Source organism: Lithobates pipiens, unplaced genomic scaffold (assembly GCF_037356315.1).
Source record: "Lithobates pipiens isolate NorthernLeopardFrog02 unplaced genomic scaffold, aLitPip1_a1.2 Scaffold_35, whole genome shotgun sequence".
Lineage (NCBI taxonomy): Eukaryota > Metazoa > Chordata > Amphibia > Anura > Ranidae > Lithobates > Lithobates pipiens.
The window spans coordinates 21,222,900-21,245,790 of NW_027507811.1; the positions used below are offsets into that span (position 1 = coordinate 21,222,900).

At 44.5% G+C, this 22,891-nt stretch overlaps 1 protein-coding gene across 1 annotated transcript in view; it reads right to left on the reverse strand.

The window, feature by feature from the left end:
• Positions 1–7,932: 7,932 nt before the first annotated feature.
• The window catches only part of LOC143955202 (uncharacterized), an 86,094-nt gene continuing 71,135 nt past the window's right edge, over positions 7,933–22,891 (reverse strand). Inside the window, 7 exon segments of the mRNA XM_077465290.1 lie at positions 7,933–9,889; positions 11,607–11,745; positions 11,856–12,008; positions 12,125–12,238; positions 12,336–12,433; positions 12,550–12,638; positions 21,012–22,845. Coding sequence (XP_077321416.1) covers positions 8,772–9,889; positions 11,607–11,745; positions 11,856–12,008; positions 12,125–12,238; positions 12,336–12,433; positions 12,550–12,638; positions 21,012–22,845 — 3,545 coding nt within the window. The 3' untranslated portion in view covers positions 7,933–8,771.

A 22,891-nucleotide genomic window follows, 5' to 3' on the forward strand; every position in this document is an offset into this window, starting at 1 on the left:
GAAGGTGCGCCCATCCCTACAGTAATCCATTGTGCCTGGGGCAGCTTCTTCTCCCGCCCACCCCTTGCCCCAGCCTTGTGTGTGGGCGTACATGTGTACAAATCCACAAGCATGTATTCTTACTTCCAATTTTGACAGCAGATACAGTAGCCTATTTAAGAAACAGAGCAGAGTCAAGAAATAGCTGGATGGTCTTCAGCCGTTACCCTGCGACTTGACCCCTAAACATGATTTTGAGATCTGCGTTCCCATTGGTAAGCTTGCCTGCCCTTGGACTTGTCTCTTCTCTGTATGTCTACTGTTGAACTTATCCATGTTCCTGACCATGGTTTGTCACTGATGAATCCCAGGTGAATCATGCCTAGGCTCACCTATGCTGACCTTCTGGTGGGACCTTGGCCATGATTCTGTCTTCCACCCTGTCTGTTTTTGACTTTCCCAGTAGACATGTAAAATTTTTATATAATTTTGGATTCATTCATTGATTGAAGAATTTTTTTTCATCATATTCATGGTGTTGAACCAATTCGTGGACTTGGACTTGTCTCTTCTCTGCCTGTCTGCTATTGAACTCATCTAATTCCTGACCATGAATCCCAGGTGGATCATGGGCTGGGCTTACCTATGCTGACCTTCTGGTACCACCTTGGCCATGATTCCACCTTGTCTACTATCGGCTTTCCTAGTAAACATGGGCACAGTGGAAATTTTAATTTAATTTCGGATGCATGCATTCATGGAAAAATGTTGTTTTGTCATATTCGTGATGTTGAACCAAATCGTTTTCAGAATTCGTTTTATTATCTGCGGCATTTGTTTCGTATATTCGTTGGATTCGATTTTTTTTTTTTGGAAGATTGCTATATATTTCGAGTTGATTCGATATTCATGTATCAAAACTATTCAGAAGGATTCGATTTTTTTCAGACCCAACGGAATAAATAATACAAAATTCGGCGGCGCCAAACTTTTTAAACCTAACCCTTGTACACACGGTCGGACATTTCAACAGATTTTTCCTGACGGATTTTGTCCAAAACTGGTGTTGCATACACACGGTCGGACAAAGTTGCTCGTAACGTGATGACGTTATTTAGTTATGACGGGACTACGTTCAGGCTAGTAGCCAATAGCTTTGGTCTAGGAATTTGATCTGAGCATGCGTGGCACTTTGATCGGAATTCTCTACAAACGATCGGACAAACTCCGATCAGATTGTGTTGTCGGAAATTTTTTATATCCAGCTCTCAAACTTTGTTGGTCGGACATTCAGACGGAAAAAGTCAGATGAAGCCCACACACGGTCGGATTATCCGACAACAAGGTCCGATCAGACATTTTCCGTCGGAATGTCCGACTGTGTGTACAAGGGCTAAGAATTGCATTAGACTGTGGAATGCAAGTGAATGACTCTGACAATTACAAATTCAGTTTAAATCACAACTTTACTCAAATTCAAATTATTAAACAAATTCAACATTTGAATTCATTTCCCCATGGGCCCTAACTACTATTGCATCATGAGACATCATCCGAGTAAAACAAATGCTTTAGTTAACTTGGTTATATATTTTTTTGGATTAGTTGACATGCATTATTATGTCCATTCAGAGATTCATATACACCGGAATCTATGAAAATCAAATTAGTTAGGAAACTAAATGCACTTTTCTACTTCCCAGTTGCTGACCTCTGCCTTCCTTGTACCTTGTATGCTTCCAGCCTGTCGTAGGTTCCAGTGTTCCTGCCAACTGCTCCTTGGTGACACCCTCACCTGCTTCCACAGTGAACTACTCTATGGCTCACGTGAACACCTCCTTAACAAGATTTTTACCAGAAGTGATCACCTGTTGGCCGGGCTCTCAGCATCCATACCACTCTTGGCCCTTTCATGCCCCCCATTACTATTCCAAGGGTATATGGTCAGGCCACAAGAGAAGGCATATCAAAGCAACACAATCGATCTGTCACACTTGCTTCTGGACTTGGAAGGACATTACCCAGGATCCAAATGACTTGCGTGTTTCGAGGGCTGTACCCTCTTCCTCAGAGGCAGGTTTTGGTTCGGAGGAAGAGGGCACAGGCCTCGAAACCCGCAAGCCATTTTCCTTGTACGCCTTGTCTGTCATTTTGTTTGTGAGTAGATAGGGGTTTTTTTTTTTAACAACTTGACCTCCGGAAGATTTAGCTCCCCGATCAGGACATTTCTTGCGATACGGTACTACTTTATTTTAACTGACAATTGCGTGGTCGTGCAATGCTTTACACAAATACAAGTGCTGTAATTTTTTCCCACAAATAGAGATTTCTTTTGGTGGTATTTAATCATCTCTGCAGTTTTTATTTTTTGCGCTATAAACAAAAGGAAGACTGACAATTTTGAAAATAAAAACAATATTTTTTACTTTCTGCTATGAAACATATTTTCATACCAGTAATGGAGGTGATCAGTGACTTATAGTGGGACTGCGATATTGTGGTAGGCAGTGAGACACTAACTGACACTTTGTGGGTACCAGTGACACTAATACAGCGATCTATGCTAAAATATATGCACTTTCACTGTACTATAGACCCTGGCTGGGCAGGGGTTAAACATCTAGGGCGATCAAAGGGTTAACTGTGTGCCTAGCCAGTGTTTTACTGGACTGGGTGTGCTGCTTTTACTTAGGGAAGTGATGGATTTTATTCCCTGACACAAAATCCATCCCTTCCCCCGTCAGAATGGTGATCTGCCTTGTTTTTTTTGTTTAATATCTGTTTATTTTAAGAAAAAAGCAGATAGAACATACAGGGATATTCAAAATAGTTATTGATACAGTTTACATGAGCTCACATACGTATAAGATCAAGCAGATAAACAATTCACATGGCACAATTCACAATCTATATAACTGTGCTACCCTGTTCCTTGCCATTTATTAGATTCTACAGAAACTTTGTATCCACACACCCCTGAAGAAGGACACGCTTTTCTAAGCTCCAAAACGCGTAGGGTGTTTCTGTTCAAATGAATGATACGACATAGCATCAATACTGGTTGTATATATACCTGTTGGTGTACTTTTTAATGTATACTGTATATTCAATTACCTTTTGTTGGTTTTATGTAATAAAATAATTTGTATACTATTATAATTTGTACGTGCCTTAAAAGTCCACCCCCAGGGGACCCCCTCTCTTTTTTTGTTGTGATGTTTTAGGATGTGGCACAACAAATTTACGTGACCCTGTCATACCCTCTCTTTTTTGTTTAAAAAAACAAATACTGGGTCCCAGGGTCCAGCTCTCTAAAAAGGGAGTGTTTGTACGGCTCAAGGGTGGCATGGAAGAGTATTGTCCATGGATCACGAGGAAGGTGGATGTCGGTCATCTGGTACATCAATTTGAGAATGTCGGTCCAAAAAAGAGCGGATTAGGGGGCAGGTCCACCAAATGTGAGCGTGAGTAGCATTGTTTCCACAGTTCCTCCAAAATAACGGGGAACTGGAGGGGGAAAATTCGGTGCAGTTTGGTTGGGGTGTAGTGCCACCTGTTGAGTAATTTGTAGTTGATTTCCGCCATTCTCAAAGCTAGTGAGGAGACATGTGCAAGTTGTAAAATTTTATCCCTTTGCTTGTTTGTAAGTAGAGATTCAAGGTTGGTTTCCCAATTAGCAAGAAAATCTAGGAATGAAGGGCTGTTGTAGTACTATTTTAAGCTGGTGGCCATGCTCTCTTTTTTTCCCTCGCACCGAGTTCAAGAAGTCTACCCCTCATCGTAGCTTTATGAGCCTCCCACAGTAGCGAGGGGACAGTTTCAGGAGATGCATCCTCCGTGAAGTATTGAGTCAGGGACGAATAATAAGGAGACTTCGGTGAGATTGGAGAGGAGAGAGTCATTGAGTTTCCAATTATTGGTGCAATGTGGCAAAGTGGGCGCGGTCAGACGCTAAGCGTTTAAACAGGATACCAGAAAAACCCTGTGAAATGTCTATAATGGAATCCAGTTGCATGTTTATGTCACCTGCAAGAATAATGACCCCCTTAGCAAATTGTGAATGTTTAGTGAGGATTTGGGAAATAAAAGGGGGTTGGTTGTGATTTGGGCAATAGACATTCGCTAGGGTGCATTGGGTGTTGCCCATAAAGCCCTTGAGAAAAAGAAAGTGACCGTGATCATCATCCGTTAGTATGTCAGTAAGTTGAAAGTATACATTTCCGCTGAACCCAATGGCCACTTCCTTGGCTTCATTAGTGTTAGATAAACTAGTACCATTGCCGGAAATAAGGCGAAGATAGTTTAACAGAGGTGGAGTGTGTCAAATGTGTCTCTTAAAGAAAGGCAATGGAACAGGAAGATTTTTTTCAGTTTTCGTCATATGTGATGCCCTTTCACAGCCATATTTAAGCCCTTTATATTATATGAGATAACCGTAAAGCCGCGTACATACGGGCGGACTGTCTGGCCAACTTAGTCCGTTGAAACACATTTCAGTGGACAGTCCGCTCGTGTGTGGGCTTCAGCGGACTTTTTCAGCGTGCAGTCTGGCGGACTAAGTATTTCGGAATTTCCGTAATATTGTCCGTCGTACTTTGGTTTCAGCGGACAATCCGCTCGTGAGTAGGCTAGTTCGACGGACTAAGTATGGCGCATGCTCAGAAAGGATTTACACGGCGAAAGGTTGCATTGCTGTGTATTGGACTTCCTATTTCTAGTCCCGTCGTACGTGCTGTACACGTCATCGCGCAAACTTTCGACGGACTGTTTGTGCATCCGTGTGTGGTCAAGTCCGTTCATTCGAAAGTAGGACGGACTGTCCGTCGGATTGTCTGACGGACTAAGTTGGCCATACAGTCCGCGGCTTTAGAGTAGCCATTGTGTCAGGGGTGTGTAAGCTCTCAGCCCATAAAGCTTTCTATACCAGCAAGGGGGGTAGTGGAAAAAGTAAGGATGAACAAGAGAGAAAGAGAGAAAGAGAGAAAGAGAGAGAGAGAGAGAGAGAAGAATATACATAAAACTAATGGGGGAAAGGGGAGAGTGAGCAGCCACCAAGACCCCTAGAAAGAGTCAGACAGGTATTATATTTGGGCTGCACACACTCACCAACCTCAAAAGGAAAGGGGAAAGGAATATACAAAAACATAAGAGCATTGACTGGGAGCAGTGGGCCCCGTCAGCATACGGCCTGTTAATTATGAACAAAAATTTAACTCTAGCAATGCTAAAACATGAACAAAATAATACAGGAGTAGCGGACCATAGTAAGAATTAGTCCAACAGTGTAGAAAGGAATAGAGCAGAACCTGGGTTGGTGTCAAATATTCATTAGGTCTCTGGTCTGGTAGGGAATGTACACAGTACGTTTCACGTATTTCTCTGAGAGGAGCCCAGTGTCGCTGTGCACCTCTTTTTTTTAGGGGGTTTTCTGCCATTGTGGGTCCAAGTGGACCGGGAATATTGGTATAGGATCCTGCCAACCCGGGAGCTCCAGCAGAGGCATATTGAAGTCATGGAGGAAATTAGGAAGCTCTTCAGGAAACCGAAGCGTAAAAGAGTGGCCATTTTTGGTGGCAATCAAGCATAAGGGGAAGCCCCATCTACAGGCGATACCATCCGTTGGTCAAGAAGGGGTTTTAGCACTCTGCGGCAGTCTAGGGTCTTCTTGGAGAGGTCAGGGAAAATGTTAGTCAATGTTTGGGGTGCTCAGCAGCTTGACCATAATGGCGTTCTTGTCTTCAAAGTAATGAAGGCGGCAGATAACATCCCTGGGTTATTCAGTTGTGACATTACGTGGACACAAAGCGCAGTGGACACAGTCAAATCTGAGCGGGTCAGTGACAGGGTTGCCAAAATTTGTATTCGGGATACCCTGGATCAAGGGTCTAAATCATTATCTCTGGTTGCCTCTGGCAATCCCCGAATACGCAAGTAATTCCTGCGATTGCGGTTTTCCAAGTCCTCAATTTTGTAGAGTGAAGAGTGGTGGGCAAATGCCAATTGAGTGACTGTCTCCTGCAATTCTTTAATGGCTGCCTCATGTGAGTACTGGGTCCTCCATGAGCTCCGAACAACAGTAGGAGGCAGGAGAGCTCTCCTGGACGGAAGCCACATGTAAGGAGGGAGACACTAGATTTCGAGGTTCTTAACTCCATGCTCCAGGTGTTAGGGCTAGATCTCTCTATGTCCAGGTACTGCTTAATGGCGCCTACGGAGGATAGCTGGGCAGTTGAACCTTTCCTGGCCCTCTTGCCAAGTGCTGAGCAGTGTCCTGAGGCTTTAGACGGTATCGCTAGAGGGTGTAAGACCAATGGCTGGACAAAGCTCTCCTCAGACACATCTGCTTGGCACCATGCATAGGCCACGCCCTCATCTGCCTTGTTTCCATCCTGTGTCTCTCCTCAGCGATCAGCGGGGGCAAGCGGTCATCCATTGGCCGGCACCTGCAGATCGGCTTCTGCTGTGACTAATCACAGCAAAAGCAGGCTGGCGGCGTCAAGCATGTGCTCCCCCTCGGCGGAAGTGCAAAATCAAAGGCTTAACTGAACACAGTATCCATGCAGGACTGGTGCAAGGATTTTTGACACCCTAGGCGAAACCTCATTTTGCCCCCTCCTTTGGCTCTGTCCCTGACTCCACCCCTTGCCCTGCCCATGTATATGGCAGAGGTGGCAGGGGACAAGCATGTGTAATTCATAGAATGCAGGGGTCAGGAGTGTGTAATACACAGAATGCAGGGGAAAGGCGTGTGTAATTCACAAAATTCAGGGGACAGGCATGTGTAATTCACAGAATGCGGGGGTCAGGAGTGTGTGTGTAATTCACAGAATGCGGGGGTCAGGAGTGTGTGTGTAATTCACAGAATGCAGGGGTCAAGAGTGTATAATGTACAGAATGCAGGGGTCAAGAGTGTATAATGTACAGAATACAGGGGTCAAGAGTGTTTAATGTACAGAATACAGGGGTCAAGAGTGTTTAATGTACAGAATGCAGGGGTCAGGAGCGTGTAATGTACAGAATACAGGGATCAAGAGTGTGTGATGTACAGAATGCAGAGGTCAGGGGTGTGTAATTCACAGAATAAAGGGAACAGGAGTATGTAAAGTACAGAATGCATGGGTCAGGAGTGTGTAATGTACAGAATGCAGGGGGCAGGAGTGTGTAATTCACAGAATGCAGGGGGCAGGAGTGTGTAATTCACAGAATGCAGGGGGCAGGAGTGTGTAATTCACAGAATGCAGGGGGGGCATTTTTTTACTACATAAAGAGGGCAGGGTTGCGGGGTGCATTACGTACAGAGTGCAGGGTTTCTGTGTGTGCTACATACTGAGATGGGGGAGAGAGGGGAAGAAAAGCAGAAGGAGAGGAGGAGGAAGGAGGGAGAGAAGAGGAGGGAGGGGGGAGAGGAGAGGGAGGCGGGGAAGAGAAGAGGAGGAGAGAGAAGAGGGGGAAAGGAAATACAGGGAGCAGGAATGTGTAATGCACAGAATGCAGGAGTGTGTAATACAAAGAATGAAGGGAGCGGAAGTATGTAATGCACAGAATGCAGAGGTCAGGAGTGTGTAATTCACAGAATGCAGGGGGCAAGAGTATGTAATGTACAGAATACAGGGGTCAAGAGTGTGTAATGTACAGAATGCAGGGGTCAAGAGTGTGTAATGTACAGAATGCAGGGGTCAAGAGTGTGTAATGTACAGAATACAGGGAACAGGAGTGTGTGATGTACAGAATGCAGAGGTCAGGGTGTGTAATAAACAGAATGCATGGGTCAGGAGTGAGCATTTTTTTACTACATAAAGAGGGCAAGGTTGCGGGGTGCATTACGTAGAGAGTGCAGGGTTGCTGTGTGTGCTACATACTGAGATGGGGGAGAGAGGGGAAGAAAAGAAGAGGGAGAGGAGGAGGAAGGATGGAGAGAGGAGGAGGAAGGATGGAGAGGGGAGGAGGGGGGGGGGAAGAGGAGAGGAGGGGGGGGGGAGAAGAGAGGAGGTGGGGGGAAGAAGAGAGGAGGGGAGAGGAAGAGGTGAGGAGGGGAGAGAAGAAGGGGGAAAGGAAGAGGAGAGGAGGGGAGAGAGGAAGAAGACAGGAGGGGAGAGAAGAGGGGGGAAAGGAAGAGGAGAGGGGGGCGAGCCGATTCCCATCTTGCCTATAGGTAGCGCCAGTATCCATGCCTTCCCTCCTGTCAGAATGGCGATCTGCCTTCTTTACATACACAAATCACCATTCTGCCTCTGTGCTGGAGAAACGGTGGGTGCCGGTGGACATCGAGGCCGCGGTACCCGCCGTGTATAACCCAGAAGTGTCAGCTCACATACTAGGTACATGATCCGGTGCAGCAGTGCCACTTTGCCGCCATGTGGTTAAGTTATACAGTCGGCAAGTGGTTAATGAATGGTTTTAGAGATAATGTGCTAGGCCATTGCGCGCCCTCTCCTCTCTTCTGTCTTTCCATTTGCCTTTGGGACATCTCCAGTCCGGAGAGGGCAGCAGGTACCAGTTATGAAGTGGATGTGCAGCAGGTACTGGCATTAGATGACCACACACATGCGCAGGAGGTGTTGTGACTTTTTGTGTAAGGCAAGCCCTCTCCTCGCTTTGGCCTCTTACCAGCTACTGGATACCTATTATACATCACCCAAAAAAAACACCGAACTGAACACTGAAAATACTCTTTTTCTCTGTGAATCTTCTGGCATGCAAATATGGATTTTCCGGCACCAAAATATTTTAAACATTTTCAAAGCTAAGAAAGAACGCTCTTGTATTTCTCCCACACTTCTCGTATATCAGTCTCAACTTATTAAAGGTTGTTGGTCCATGTGAAGTCTCTGGTGTGGAACAAGTGCGCTTTTACGACTGAAACATTTCCCACACACTGAGCATGAAAAAGGACGTTCGCCTGTGTGACTTCTCTGGTGCCGGACAAGTTTGTCTTTCTGAATGAAACCTTTCCCGCACTCTGAACACGAATAAGGGCGCTCACCTGTGTGAATCCTGTGGTGTATAAGAAGGCGTTCCTTCTGCGTGAAACCTTTCCCACACTCTGAACATAAATAAGGTCGCTCACCCGTGTGAATCATCTGGTGTTTGAGAAGGTTTCCTTTTTGATTGAAAGATTTCCCGCACTCCGAACACGAATAAAGACGCTCGCCGGTGTGATTTCTTTGGTGCTCCAGAAGGTTTCTTTTGTGAACGAAACACTTCCCGCACTCTGAACATGAATAAGGATGCTCACCTGTGTGTATCATTTGGTGTTTAAGAAGGTCTCCTTTCTGAATGAAACATTTCCCGCACACCAAGCAAGAATGGAGACGCTCACCTGTATGACACCTCTGGTGGATAAGAAAGTTTCCTCTCTCTGTGAAACATTTCCCGCACTCTAAACAAGAATAAGGGCGCACACCTGTGTGACATCTTTGGTGTTTAAGAAGGTCTCCCTTCTGAATGAATCCCTTACCGCACTCTGAACATGAATAAGGACGCTCGCCTGTGTGGATTCTCTGGTGCCTAACAAGACTTGCTTTCTCAGTGAAACATTTCCCGCACTCTGAACATGAGAAGGGACGCTCGTCTTTGTGACTTCTCTGGTGTCTAAGAAACGATCTGTTGTTTGTGAAAGATTTCCCACAAACTGTACATGAGAAGGAATGCTCTCCTGTGTGAACTTCTTCATGGCATATAGAAGGTGCATTGAGATTTGATGGACCTGTTGATGTGTCTGTACTGTGGGATCCCAGATGTATATCCACAGTGACAGTATGTGATTTATCAGACAATTCCCCTGGATCAGACATATCCATTGATCGCTCTAAACAAGGTGTATTGGGATTCACTCCTGGAGAACGTTGTGTGGTGGGATTTTCTTCTGCTTTATATTCTGAAGATACGTTATTCGGGACATAGTGTCCACCTGTTGGAAATCAATGTTTAAATGTTATAATAATTCTTCATGTCTTTCACTTAGAAGTCATATACAGTATGTTGGTCTAACAGAATCTCAGAGTTCCGGCATGGAATTGGGAGAAATCATAACATAAAAATATGAATACAAACCAGTAAAAGGATAAAATACACCCAAATCACAGTGGTTACCAAGGTTTGTGCATTGATGATATTGTTACTATGAGAATGGAGATGGAGGTTCCTCCACCTCATTCCTTGGAAAAATGACATCTGAAAAATGGTGATGGACCTTTCATATGGTGTGCAACAGTGAGGGACAGTCCACCAGATACAGGTGCCTTATGTGCGATTCCTGAAAGGAAACTGTCTGTACAGTGTACTCAACTCATCAGTTACAAAACCATTATATTGAGGAATGGAGATGGACCTTTCATATGGCGTACAGTATCTACACCCAGGCATGTACTGGCCATCGGGACTACTGGGAGTTTCCCGGGGGACCGATGGCGCAGTGGGCCACTCTGATGTAAGGGGGTGCTGATGGGACACTCAAAATGTAAGTGGGCCAGTCTGGATGAAGTCCAGGGCCAAAATTCTGTCCCAGTTCAGCCCTGTCTACACCTCATTTGTTGGGAACATGGCGTTATATTGAGGAACGGAGATGGACCTTCTATATGGTGTACAGTATCTCCTCTTCATATGTCGGGAACATGACGTTATATTGAGGAATGAAGATGGACCTTTCATATGGTGTACAGTATCTCCTCCTCATTTGTTGGGAACATGACGTTATATTGAGGAATGGAGATGGACATTTCATATGATGTACAGTATCTCCTCCTCATTTGTTGGGAACATGACGTTATATTGAGGAATGGAGATGGACCTTTCATATGGTGTACAGTATCTCCTCCTCATTTGTTGGGGACATGACGTTATACTGAGGAACGGAGATGGACCTTCTATATGGTGTACAGTATCTCCTCTTCATATGTCGCGGACATGACGTTATATTGAGGAATGGAGATGGACCTTTCATATGGAGTACAGTATCTCCTCTTCATATGTCGGGGACATGACGTTATATTGAGGAATGGAGATGGACCTTCTATATGGTGTACAGTATCTCCTCTTCATATGTTGGGAACATGACATTATATTGAGGAATGGAGATGGACCTTTCATATGGTGTACAGTATCTCCTCCTCATTTGTAGGGAACATGACGTTATATTGAGGAATGGAGATGGACCTTTCATATGGTGTACAGTGTCTCCTTCTCATTTGTTGGGAACATGACGTTATATTGAGGAATGGAGATGGACCTTCCATATGATGTACAGTATCTCCTCATTTGTTGGGAACATGACGTTATATTGAGGAATGGAGATGGACCTTTCATATGATGTACAGTATCTCCTCCTCATTTGTTGGGAACATGACGTTATATTGAGGAATGGAGATGGACCTTTCATATGGTGTACAGTATCTCCTCCTCATTTGTTGGGAACATGACGTTATATTGAGGAATGGAGAAGGACCTTTCATATGGTGTACAGTATCTCCTCCTCATTTGTAGGGAACATGACGTTATATTGAGGAATGGAGATGGACCTTCCACACAGTTTACATTATCTCCATCTTGTAAATAATTAAATACATATTTATACTCAAAGAAAAATAAAAAATTTGATTTTGTTCTGCAGTTAAATGTTATTTACTTACTTGTGTCAATATATAGGGAGGATCCCTCCTGTTTACTTTTCATAATCATCTCCCCCTCCTCCATAGACTGCTGATCTCCACTCATCAACCTCTCTTCTTCTTCTTTAACTTCAACTTTGATGTCTTTCGGTTCTTCCTCCTAAACCCCAAAGAGGATAGTACAGATTTGTAAAAAAAGAACAAGAAATTATATAGAAGACTTATCTTGTTTAGAATACATTTTAGGTCTAAATGCTCAGTCCCATCTACCTGATGATGGTGGGGGATGGTGTGATCTTCCTGTGTGGAATCCCGGGAATACAAATGATGGGGACATCTCTCTGGTGGGTTTCTGTTACTGGATCGAATAAACATCTGTTCTTCCTCTTTCTTTTCAACTTTGAGCTCTTTCAGTTCTTCAACCTAAATACCAAAGATGGAAGAATAGGTTTGTAAAGAAAAACAAAAGATTATATAGAAGAAAGTCCCATCATAGAGTTTAGAGTAATTTAAAGGTCTACACGCTCAGTCCCATCTACCTGGTCATGGTGAGGGATGGTGTGATCTTTCTCAATAGACAGCTGAGCTCCACCCACCAACTTCTCTTCTTCTTCCTCTTTAATCTTAACATCGGTGTCTTTCATTTCTTCATCCTAAACCCCAAAGATTATAGAATACATTTGTAAAAAGAAGCAAAAGATTACATAGAAGAATTTACTCTTTTAGGTTTACATGCTCAGTCCCACCTACCTGATGATGGTGGGGGATGGTGTGATCTTCCTGTTTGGAATCCCAGGAATACAGAGGATGGAGACCTCTCCCTGGTGGGTTCCCATTACTGGATCCATCTGTAGGAAACACACACACTGACTGAATACATTGTTTCTATGTGTTTATCAGATGATGGGGGATCTAGGTGGAGCCTCCGTACTGCTCTCTCCTTTACAATAAAGTCTCCTCTTACCCGGTGATGTGAGGGGCGGCTGATTGTCCATCATGACATACACTGGGACACTGTGATGGTTGATGTCCTGTGAAGACAGCTGCTGGGTGCTAATGGATCACCAGATATTTTCCTATTTTAGGTTTGGATTGACCAGAGAAGACTTATAACTTCATCTAAAGTATTTGTCTGTGTTCTGGTTGGGGAGAATTCCTTAAATTTTCTGTCCAGGTAACCGATATCAAGAGGAACCGTTTGAGAGTGGAACTCAAATCTCAAGTTGGGCTTTAAAGAGACGTATTACCTGGGAAACAATGGATTGAAAAGAATACGTGTTGATATGTAGACATGACATTATTCTGTGCGCACAGTGACAAAAAAAATAGGTCTGGGGGCACCTATGCTGTGATTGGTGTTCAGGATCACAGGACAAAGACAGGAAAAGCAGTTAGGATATGGCGAACCAACAGTCCTCCACTGGCATACTGCAAGTTACATAAGTGCAGCATCGCTTCCATGAAAGCGCAGTAGGGATGTTCATTCCTCTGATGCTTTGATTAGAACTTGTACTTTAGTTCAGTCTTCTTCCTCCCCGTGTCCTGATCCAGAGAAGACATGGCGTCCATTATCTCACATGGTTCTATATTTAGAATGTATTCAGTCTATAAACCCGAGGCTCTGGATGGACAGTTGGATAAATGGCTCTATATTTAGGATGTATCCGGTCTATAAACCAGAGGCTCTGCATGGACAGTTGGATAAATGGTTCTATATTTAGGATGTATCCGGTCTATAAACCAGAGGCTCTGGATGGACAGTTGGATAAATGGTTCTATATTTAGGATGTATCTGGTCTATAAACCAGAGGCTCTGGATGGAAAGTTAGATAAATGCCTCTATATTTAGAATCTATAAATCAGAGGATCTGGATTGACAGTTGGATAAATGGCTCTATATTTAGGACGTATCTGGTCTATAAACCAGATGCTCAGGATGGAAAGTTGGATAAATGGTTCTATATTTAGGATCTATAATTCAGAGGCTCTGGATGGACAGTTGGATAAATGGTTCTATATTTAGGATGTATCCGGTCTATAAACCAAAGGCTCTGGATTGACAGTTGGATAAATCACTCTATATTTAGGATGTATCCATGTAAACATTACAATGCTCTATATATATATATATGTGTGTATATCGTCATCTGCTGGAGATAAAAGACATAACAGTGACTATGGAGGAAGAGGACGGACATGACGGGGGGATTACTAGGTAGAGATATAAAATATTATATAATCTTATTACCTCCTCTGCTGCCAGTCCCAGCAATGTCTCCTCTCCGAATCCTCCCGATTCACCTCTAACCCGGAACTTCCTATTTATACCTGAAATCACTTCCTGTCCCTTACTTCATTTCCTGTTTGAAATCTTGCATCACTTCCTGTCTTCACCAGCATTACTGAAGCTGGCTATATATACAGCCAGCCATCTGTGACTTTTGCTCAGCCTGTGTTCCGTCAGATATGGCGACCCGTCAGAATTGGTAATGGAAGTGACATTTCGCCACTGACATCTTGCTACACCCCGCACTCCTCCACAGTAAAGATACACAGAGAAGGGGGGCAAGCGGAAATCTTGTTACACCCACCGAAGTTTTGCATTGCATATTTTTTAACAGGAAACAGAACTTATAAGGTGAAATACAGGATTTAGAAATCCATTGGACTGTTTAGATGTTGAATTTTAAAAAACAGCGGCAAACCTGCTGATCTCACAGGTTTGCTAATCTGACAGAACACCGCTGCTTTTATAATTCAACATGTAAACAGTCCGACGGATTTCTAAATAATGTATTTCACCATATATGCTCCATTTCCTGTGAAAAATAACTGCGAAGTGCAAAACTTTGGTGGGTGTAACAAGATGTCCGCTTGCCCCCTTCTCCGTGTATTGTTACTGTGGAGGAGTGCGGGGTGTAGCAAGATGGCGGCGATGGGTCGCCTAATCTGATGGAACACCTCCACTAGATAGTATAGATGATCGAATCTCCCCTGCCAGATATTGTATTCTTAATTCTCAATTCCCGCAGGTGCTTTTTAAGCTCAATTTTCCACCTGGCTCCTTTGATTTGCCAGTTGAAGGATGTGGTGCCGAAAAGGTCACCCACTGACCTAATTTCGGAACAGTTTATCAGAGACCGCACGGAATTGGCCAATGTATAGCCTGCTGTAATTTCTGCACCTCAAGGACTTCCTGTCTGTGCATTCCACTGCCAATAAGTGAGGTCATCTCTTTGTGGAGAGTATAACATATGCAGATGTAGCGCCCTCTACCTTTGGTAAGTGCTTAATAGTCTTTTTTTTGACAGACAGGGGTCTTCAAACTATGGGCCTCCAGTTGTTCAGAAACTACCATTCCCATCATGCCTAGTCATGTCTGTGAATGTCAAAGTTTTACAAAGCCTCATGGGATGTGTAGTTCCGCAACAGCTGGAGGGCCGTAGTTTGAGGATCCCTGGTGTAGGATATAGAGACAGGTAAATTTAGTCAGGGCTGTACTCTTTTACTAGGCCTGGTTGTTTATTCAGGGTTGGGAGTGTCAGAGTAGAAGGGGTTGTGGCCGCCTACACTTGGGCTCAGGTATACCTCCTCTGCTTGACAGTGGATTGTGCTGGAAAGAGAGGATAGGCTGAGACCTGAGTGGCAGGAAACCCCACGTGAGAGAATTGACCAATGGTTAATTCATATGGTCAACAGGGAGGTCTCTCATAAAAAGGGAGGTCACATGCTCTTGGGGGCCCGGGAGGAGAAGTTTGAGGTTCAGGCCCGGAGGCCCGGAAGTTCCGAGATCCCGGAGCCTCTGGAAGGAGGCGAGTCCAGAGAGGCCGATAGTCTGGCTCCTGGAGATGAAGCTAACATCTAGCGCTGGAGGAATACCGGACATCCCATGCGGGGATGTGCCGGGCAGCGTTGGAGGAGGAGTAAGTAGGAACGACGCGGAGAAAGAAGACTGGGTAATCGACTTTCTGTGAGTAGAACATGGACAGTTGATTGGGAGAGAGCAACGGGAGTGCAAACCCAGTAGAGCTATTCAGGAACTTCATACTGTGTATTTAAGGACCACAGTATCAAACACTTTCCAGGACTAATGCCCCGTACACACGATCCGAAAATCGTACGGAAAATACCGCTTTCGAATTGATCGTACGATAATCGGATCGTTAGCACAGAGCTTTCGAGAGCCGATTAGGACAGTTCATCCGATATTATTCTATCGGACATGCACGGAATTTTTTTTCGTACGATGCCAGATCGTACGATTTTCGTTTAATCAGTACAGCTATCGTTCGAAAATGCAATACAAATGCATTACAACACATGACATCACTTCCGAATTTTTTTTCTGTCGTGCGGGAATTTTCGTGACTTTAGTAAACTCATCAGATTCGATCTGAGATTAGCATGCAATAAAAAATGGACGATCATTCGTCCGATAATCTCATCGTGTGTATGGGGCATAAGGGAAGTTTGACCATACAAGTCATGGAAATAGGCAGCATGGCCTGTGACTTTGAGCTCAACACCCACAGCGTTATTCAGAGTAATGCTTATTTTGTCCAAATTTGGAGAGTTACGACAGAAGTAGAAGTGGAACCAGGAAAGGATCGCTATAAGCCCTTGTACACACGGTCGGACATTTTGTCCGTCGGATCTTGTCCGAAACTGTTGCATACACACGGTCGGACAAAGTTGTCGAAAAATCCGATCTTTCAGAACGTGATGACGTAATTTCGTTACGATGGGACTACGTACTAGTAGCCAATAGCTTTGATGTAGGAATTTGATCTGAGCATGCGTGGCACTTTGTCCGATCGAAATTCTCTACACATGATCGGAGTATGTCCTATCGGACCAGTTTGTCGGAAAATATTTCCAGCAAGTTTGAAAATTTGGTCCGACGGATATTCCGACGGAAACAGTCCGATGCATACCACACACAGTCGGATTATCCGACAACACGGTCCGATAGGACACATTCCGACTGATTCTCCGACCGTGTGTACAAGGGCTAAGGGCCTTAATTATCAAAGCCACGGCTACAGATTTATACCCTTTTGACCTAAAATTGGGGTCGGATGGGGCATCTCATATACCCTACTGAATAGCCCACCGACTTATACCCAATATAAAGAATCATAAATCCAGAATCTTGACTGTTTGTGTGTCATGTAATTGGATGGGGGATCGGAAAAGGGAGGAGTCTGGCAAAAGGTAAAGAACAAACTCAGCAGCCTCCATGGGGGTACCGCTACACAGGGTAACTACTTGTCAACCGGGGCCATTTTTTAAAAATTTTTTACTCGTTATACAGTATTTAAACTCCCCAAACAATTATATATTTCTGAAAGCAGAGACCCCGGGAGAATAAAATAGGGGTGGTTGTCACATGATATTCGCACAGTTATTTATCTAACACATATTTTCAGGAAAAAAATACACTAAAACTAATTTTGATGGAAACAAAAACAATATAATACCCAATTTTTTTGGGGGTAAAATATAAAAGATGAGGTTGTGTGGAGTAAATAGATACCAAAACACGTCAAACCTTAAAATTGACACTACCTGCATGGAGTTTGCATGCTCTCGCTGTGTCTGTGTGGGTTTCTTCCGGGTGCTCTGGTTTCCTCCCACACTCCAAAGACATGCTGGTAGGTTAATTGGATCCTGTCTAAATTGGCCCTAGTATGCGTACGTATGAATGTGAGTTACGGGACATTAGATTGTAAGCTCCTTGAGGACAGGAACTGATGTGAATGTACTGTATATATGTAAAGTGCTGCATAAATAGGCAGCGCTATAAAAAAGTAAGTACCTGCAATAAAGTGAATAAACATACATCTAGTAAAAAATTTACGCGATATACACAGTGCTGTGCGCAAAAATCTTAGGCAGTGATGTTAGCTGGTTGTGGAATGTTATCTGTATTGGTAAGTTAATTGAAAAGTGAGGGTTAAAGTATACAAATCTCTGAATCACAATAGTAACGAATTTCAACCAATCCGGATACGGTCAATTTATTTACTGCCCGGTGGTGCCTGCACTGTTCCAGTTCCTCTTAGGTGTAGCTCTGAAATGTGTACCTATGCCCCCTTGTGCATTCCACCAGCCTATGATGTCTCATTCGATCCAGTGCTACGTTCCACAAAGGTCCCTGCTTCCTTGTGTGAGGTGCTTTCTGGTTCCCTTACTATACCTGTCCAGTGGTGGTAAATGGCTTCCTGCCAATATACACACAAAGGGGGCATAGCTACGCGTTTCAGAGCTACACTGCTCCTTTCTCAAGCCCGCATTTCACAGAGGTCAGGGCTTCCTTGTGTGAAGCTCTTCCTGGTTACCTCACTATACCCGGTAAGTGGCGGTGATTCAGAGTTCTAGCATGGTACGTACAAGGGGCATAGCTACAAGTCTCAGAGTTGCACTGCTCTTTTCTCAAGCCTGCATTCCCAGAGGTCCCGGCTTCCTTGTGTGAAGCAGTTCCTGGTTACCTTACTATACCCAGGCTGTGGTGGTGAATCAGATTCCTGGTATGGTATGCATAAGGGGACATAGCTATGCATTTTAGAGCTACTGCCCGATGCTGCCTGCACTGTTCCAGTTCCCTCTCAGGTGTAGCTCTGAAATGTGTAGCCATGCCCCCCTTGTGCATTCCACCAGCCTATGATGTCACATCCGATCCAGTGCTACGTTTCACAAAGGTCCCTGTTTCCTTGTGTGAGGCGCTTTATGGTTACCTTACTATACCCAGCCAGCAGCGATAATTCAGCTTCCTGGCATGGAACATGCAAGAGGGCATAGCAACTTGTTTCAGAGCGAAACTGCTCTTTTCTCAAGCCTGCATTCACAGAGGTCCCAGGTTCCTTGTGTGAGGCTCTTCTTGGTTACCTTACTATACCCAGCCAGCAGCTGTAATTCGGCTTTCTGGCATGGAACATGCAAGTGGGCATAGCAACACGTTTGACTACTACACTGCTCCTTTCTAAAGCCTGCATTTACAGAGGACCTTGCTTCCTTGTGTGAAGAGCTTCCTGGTTACCTGTCTAGGGGTGGTGATTCAGCTTCCTGGCACTAAGGGGCATAGCTACAGGTTTCAGAGCTACATCTCTCCTTTCTCAAGCCTGAATTTCACAGAGGTCCTGGCTTCCTTGTGTGAGGCACTTTCTGGTTACCTTACTATATCCGACCAGCAGCGGTGATTCGGCCTCCAGGCATGGTACACACAAAGGAGCATAGTTACGCGTTTCAGAGCTACATTGCTCCTTTCTCAAGCCTGCATTTCACAGAGGTCCCTGCTTCCTTGTGTGAGGCTCTTCCTGGTTACCTTACTATACCCAGTCAGCAGTGGTAATTCGGCTTCTTGGCATGGAACATGCAAGTGGGCATAGCAATACGTTTGACTACTACACTTCGCCTTTCTAAAGTCTGCATTTACAGAGGACCTTGCTTCCTTGTGTGAGGCACTTCCTGGTTACTTTACTATACCTGTCTAGGGGTAGTGATTCCGCTTCCTGGCATGGTATGCACTAAGGGGCATAACTACAGGTTTCAGAGCTACTTCTCTCCTTTTTCAAGCCTGCATTTCACAGAGGTCCTGGCTTCTTTGTGTGAGGCGCTTTCTGGTTACCTTACTATACCCGGCCAGCAGAGGTAATTCGGCTTCCTGGCATGCAACACACAAGAGGCATAGCAATGCGTTTCAGAGCTAAACAGCTCTTTTATCAAGCCTGCATTCACAGAGGTCCCAGCTTCCTTGTGTGAGGCTCTTCTTGGTTACCTTACTATACCCAGCCAGCAGCGGTAATTCAGCTTCCTGCCATGGAACATGCAAGTGGGCATAGCAACACGTTTGACTACTACACTTCTCCTTTCTAAAGTCTGCATTTACAGAGGACCTTGCTTCCTTGTGTGAAGCGCTTCCTGGTTACCTGTCTAGGGGTGGTGATTCAGCTTCCTGGCACTAAGGGGCATAGCTACAGGTTTCAGAGCTACAGCTCTCCTTTATCAAGCCTGCATTTCACAGAGGTCCTGGCTTCCTTGTGTAAGGCACTTTCTGGTTACCTTACTATATCCGACCAGCAGCAGTGATTCGGCCTCCAGGCATGGTACACACAAAGGAGCATAGTTACGCATTTCAGAGCTACATTGCTCCTTTCTCAAGCCTGCATTTCACAGAGGTCCCCACTTCCTTGTGTGAGGCTCTTCCTGGTTACCTTACTATACCCAGCCAGCAGCGATAATTCAGCTTCCTGGCATGGAACATGCAAGAGGGCATAGCAACTTGTTTCAGAGTGAAACTGCTCTTTTCTCAAGCCTGCATTCACAGAGGTCCCAGCTGCCTTGTGTGAGGCTCTTCTTGGTTACCTTACTATACCAAGCCAGCAGCGGCAATTCAGCTTCCTGGCATGGAACATGCAAGTGGACATAGCAACACGTTTGACTACTACACTGCTCCTTTCTAAAGTCTGCATTTACAGAGGACCTTGCTTCCTTGTGTGAGGTGCTTTCTGGTTACCTTACTATACCCGGCCAGCAGCGGTGATTCGGCTTCCAGGCATAGTACGCACAAAGGAGCATAGCTACTGGTTTCAGAGCTAAACCTCTCTTTTTCCAAGCCTATATTCAAAGATGTCCTCGCTTCCCTGCGTGAGAGGCTCCTTGTTAGCTTACTATACCATGCAAGTGGCAGTGATTGAGCTTCCTGGCATGGTGAGGCACTTTCTGGTTACCTTACTATACCCGGCCAGCAGCGGTGATTCGGCTTCCAGGCATAGTATGCACAAAGGAGCATAGCTACTGGTTTCAGAGCTAAACCTCTCTTTTTCCAAGCCTGTATTCAAAGATGTCCTGGCTTCCCTGCGTGAGAGGCTCCTTGTTAGCTTACTATACCCTGCAAGTGGCAGTGATTGAGCTTCCTGGCATGGTGAGGAACTTTCTGGTTACCTTACTATACCCGGCCAGCAGCGGTGATTCGGCTTCCAGGCATGGTACGCACAAAGGAGCATAGCTATGCGTTTCAGAGCTACATTGCTCCTTTCTCAAGCCTGTATTTCACAGAGGTCCCCGCTTCCTTGTGTGAGGCTCTTCCTGGTTACCTTAATACACCCGGCCAGCGGTGGTGATTTGGTTCCCTGGCGTAGATTACATTGGTGCTCACCCAGAGTGAGCAGAGCTGTTGCGACCAGAATTTTAAGTTTTTTTAATCCTACACTTAGCTACCATATGGAACTGGAACTTCTGGTCATTTGAAGAAAAATAGGGGCACTCACCACAGAATATTATAAAGATCAGAACTTTATTTATTTAGCAAAATCATTATGTCTGATTTAAACTATGAAAAAAAAAAAAATCATATTTATAAATACCTATATATTGGCTGGACCAATGAAAAGACTTCCGTATTATTTTGCCACACCCCCAATACACCAGTCTGGACCTGAAAAAGGTTGCTAGCCCATGTGCATTTTCTGGTGAGCAATAAATGCTTTTCTGTAACTGAAACACTTTCCGCACTCTGAACACGAATAAGGACGCTTATCCGTGTGAATCCTCTGATGTGTAACAAGTGCATTTTTCCGAGTGAAACCTTTCCCGCACCCTGAACACGAATAAGGACGCTCGCCCGTGTGAATTCGCTGGTGCAAAACAAGTTCTCCTTTCTGAATGAAACCTTTCCCGCACTCCGAACATGAAAAAGGACGCTCACCCTTGTGAATCTTCTGGTGAATAGCAAGTGCACTTTTCCAACTGAAACATTTCCCGCACAGTGAGCACGAATAAGGACGCTCACCCGTGTGAATGCTTTGGTGTGCATCCAGGGCACGCTTCTGAGTGAAGCTTTTCCCGCACTCTGAACATGAATAAGGACGTTCACCCGTGTGAATTCTATGGTGTTTAAGGAGGTCTCCTTTCTGAATGAAACATTTCCCGCACTCTGAGCATGAATAAGGACGCTCACCTGTGTGACTTCTCTGGTGCTTACGTAGGTCTCTTTTCTGTATGAAACATTTCCCACACTCTGTACATGAATAAGGACGCTCACCTGTGTGAATTCTTTCATGTCTAAGAAGTCCTTGATTCCTAGTAAAACATTTCCCACAAACCGCACATGAATAAGGATACTCCCCCGTGTGACTTCGCTGGTGTTTAACAAGCCCTCCTTTCTCAATAAAACATTTGCCACACTCTAAACAAGAATAGGGACGCTCACCCGTGTGAATCATCTGATGTTTAAGAAGTCGTTCTTTCTGAATGAAAAATTTGCTGCACTCTGAACATGAAAAGGGACGCTCTCCTGTGTGATTTTTCTGGTGTTTAAGAAGGTTTCCTTTCTGATTGAAACATTTCCCACACTCTGAACACGAATAGGGACGCTCACCCGTGTGACTTCTTTGGTGTATAAAAAGTGTTCTTTTCTCAATAAAGCATTTCCCACACAATGAGCATTCAAAAGGACGCTCACCCGTGTGAATTCTGTGGTGTGTTAGAAGGTTTCCTTTCTGAATGAAGCATTTCCCGCACTCTGAACATGAATAGGGCCGTTCACCTGTATGACTTCTTTGGTGTATATGTAGTTTTCCTTTCTCAGTAAAACACTTCCCACACTCTGAACATAAATAAGGACGCTCGCCTGTGTGAATCCTCTGGTGTATTATAAGGTCTCCTTTTTGACCGAAACATTTCCCGCACTCTGAACATGAATACGGACGTTCACCTGTGTGACTTCTCTCATGTATGTGAAGTTTTTCCTTCTGAATAAAACATTTTCCGCATTCTAAACATGAATAGAGATGCTCGCCGGTATAAATTCTTTGGTGTCTAACAAGACCTCCTTTCGCGGCGAAACACTTCCCGCACTCTGAACACGAGAAAGGGCGTGTACGTTTGTGACTTTTAACGTGCCTAAGAAGTGCTCTGTTTTCTGTGAAAGATTTCCCACACACTGTACATGACAATGAACTCTCTCCTGCGTGAACATCTTCGTGGATTAAAGGAGATTCATGGGAATTAAATTGATCTGTTGAGGTCTCTTTACAGTGAGATCGTAGATGAATATCCGAAGTACCGGCATGGGATTTATCAGATGATTCCTCAGTAATAGAGGGGTTTATTGATATATTTAAATTGTAAGGTCTGCTATCTATTCTTTGAGTAATGGGATTTACTCCTGGAGAACATTGTGTGATATCATTATCCTCCGATTTCAGATCTTGGGATAAAATAAGATGTCCCTCTGAGTTATGCGAGATCCAGAGTCCACCTGTTGGAAATCAATTTTTTCAATATATAAGTAATCTTAATACCAC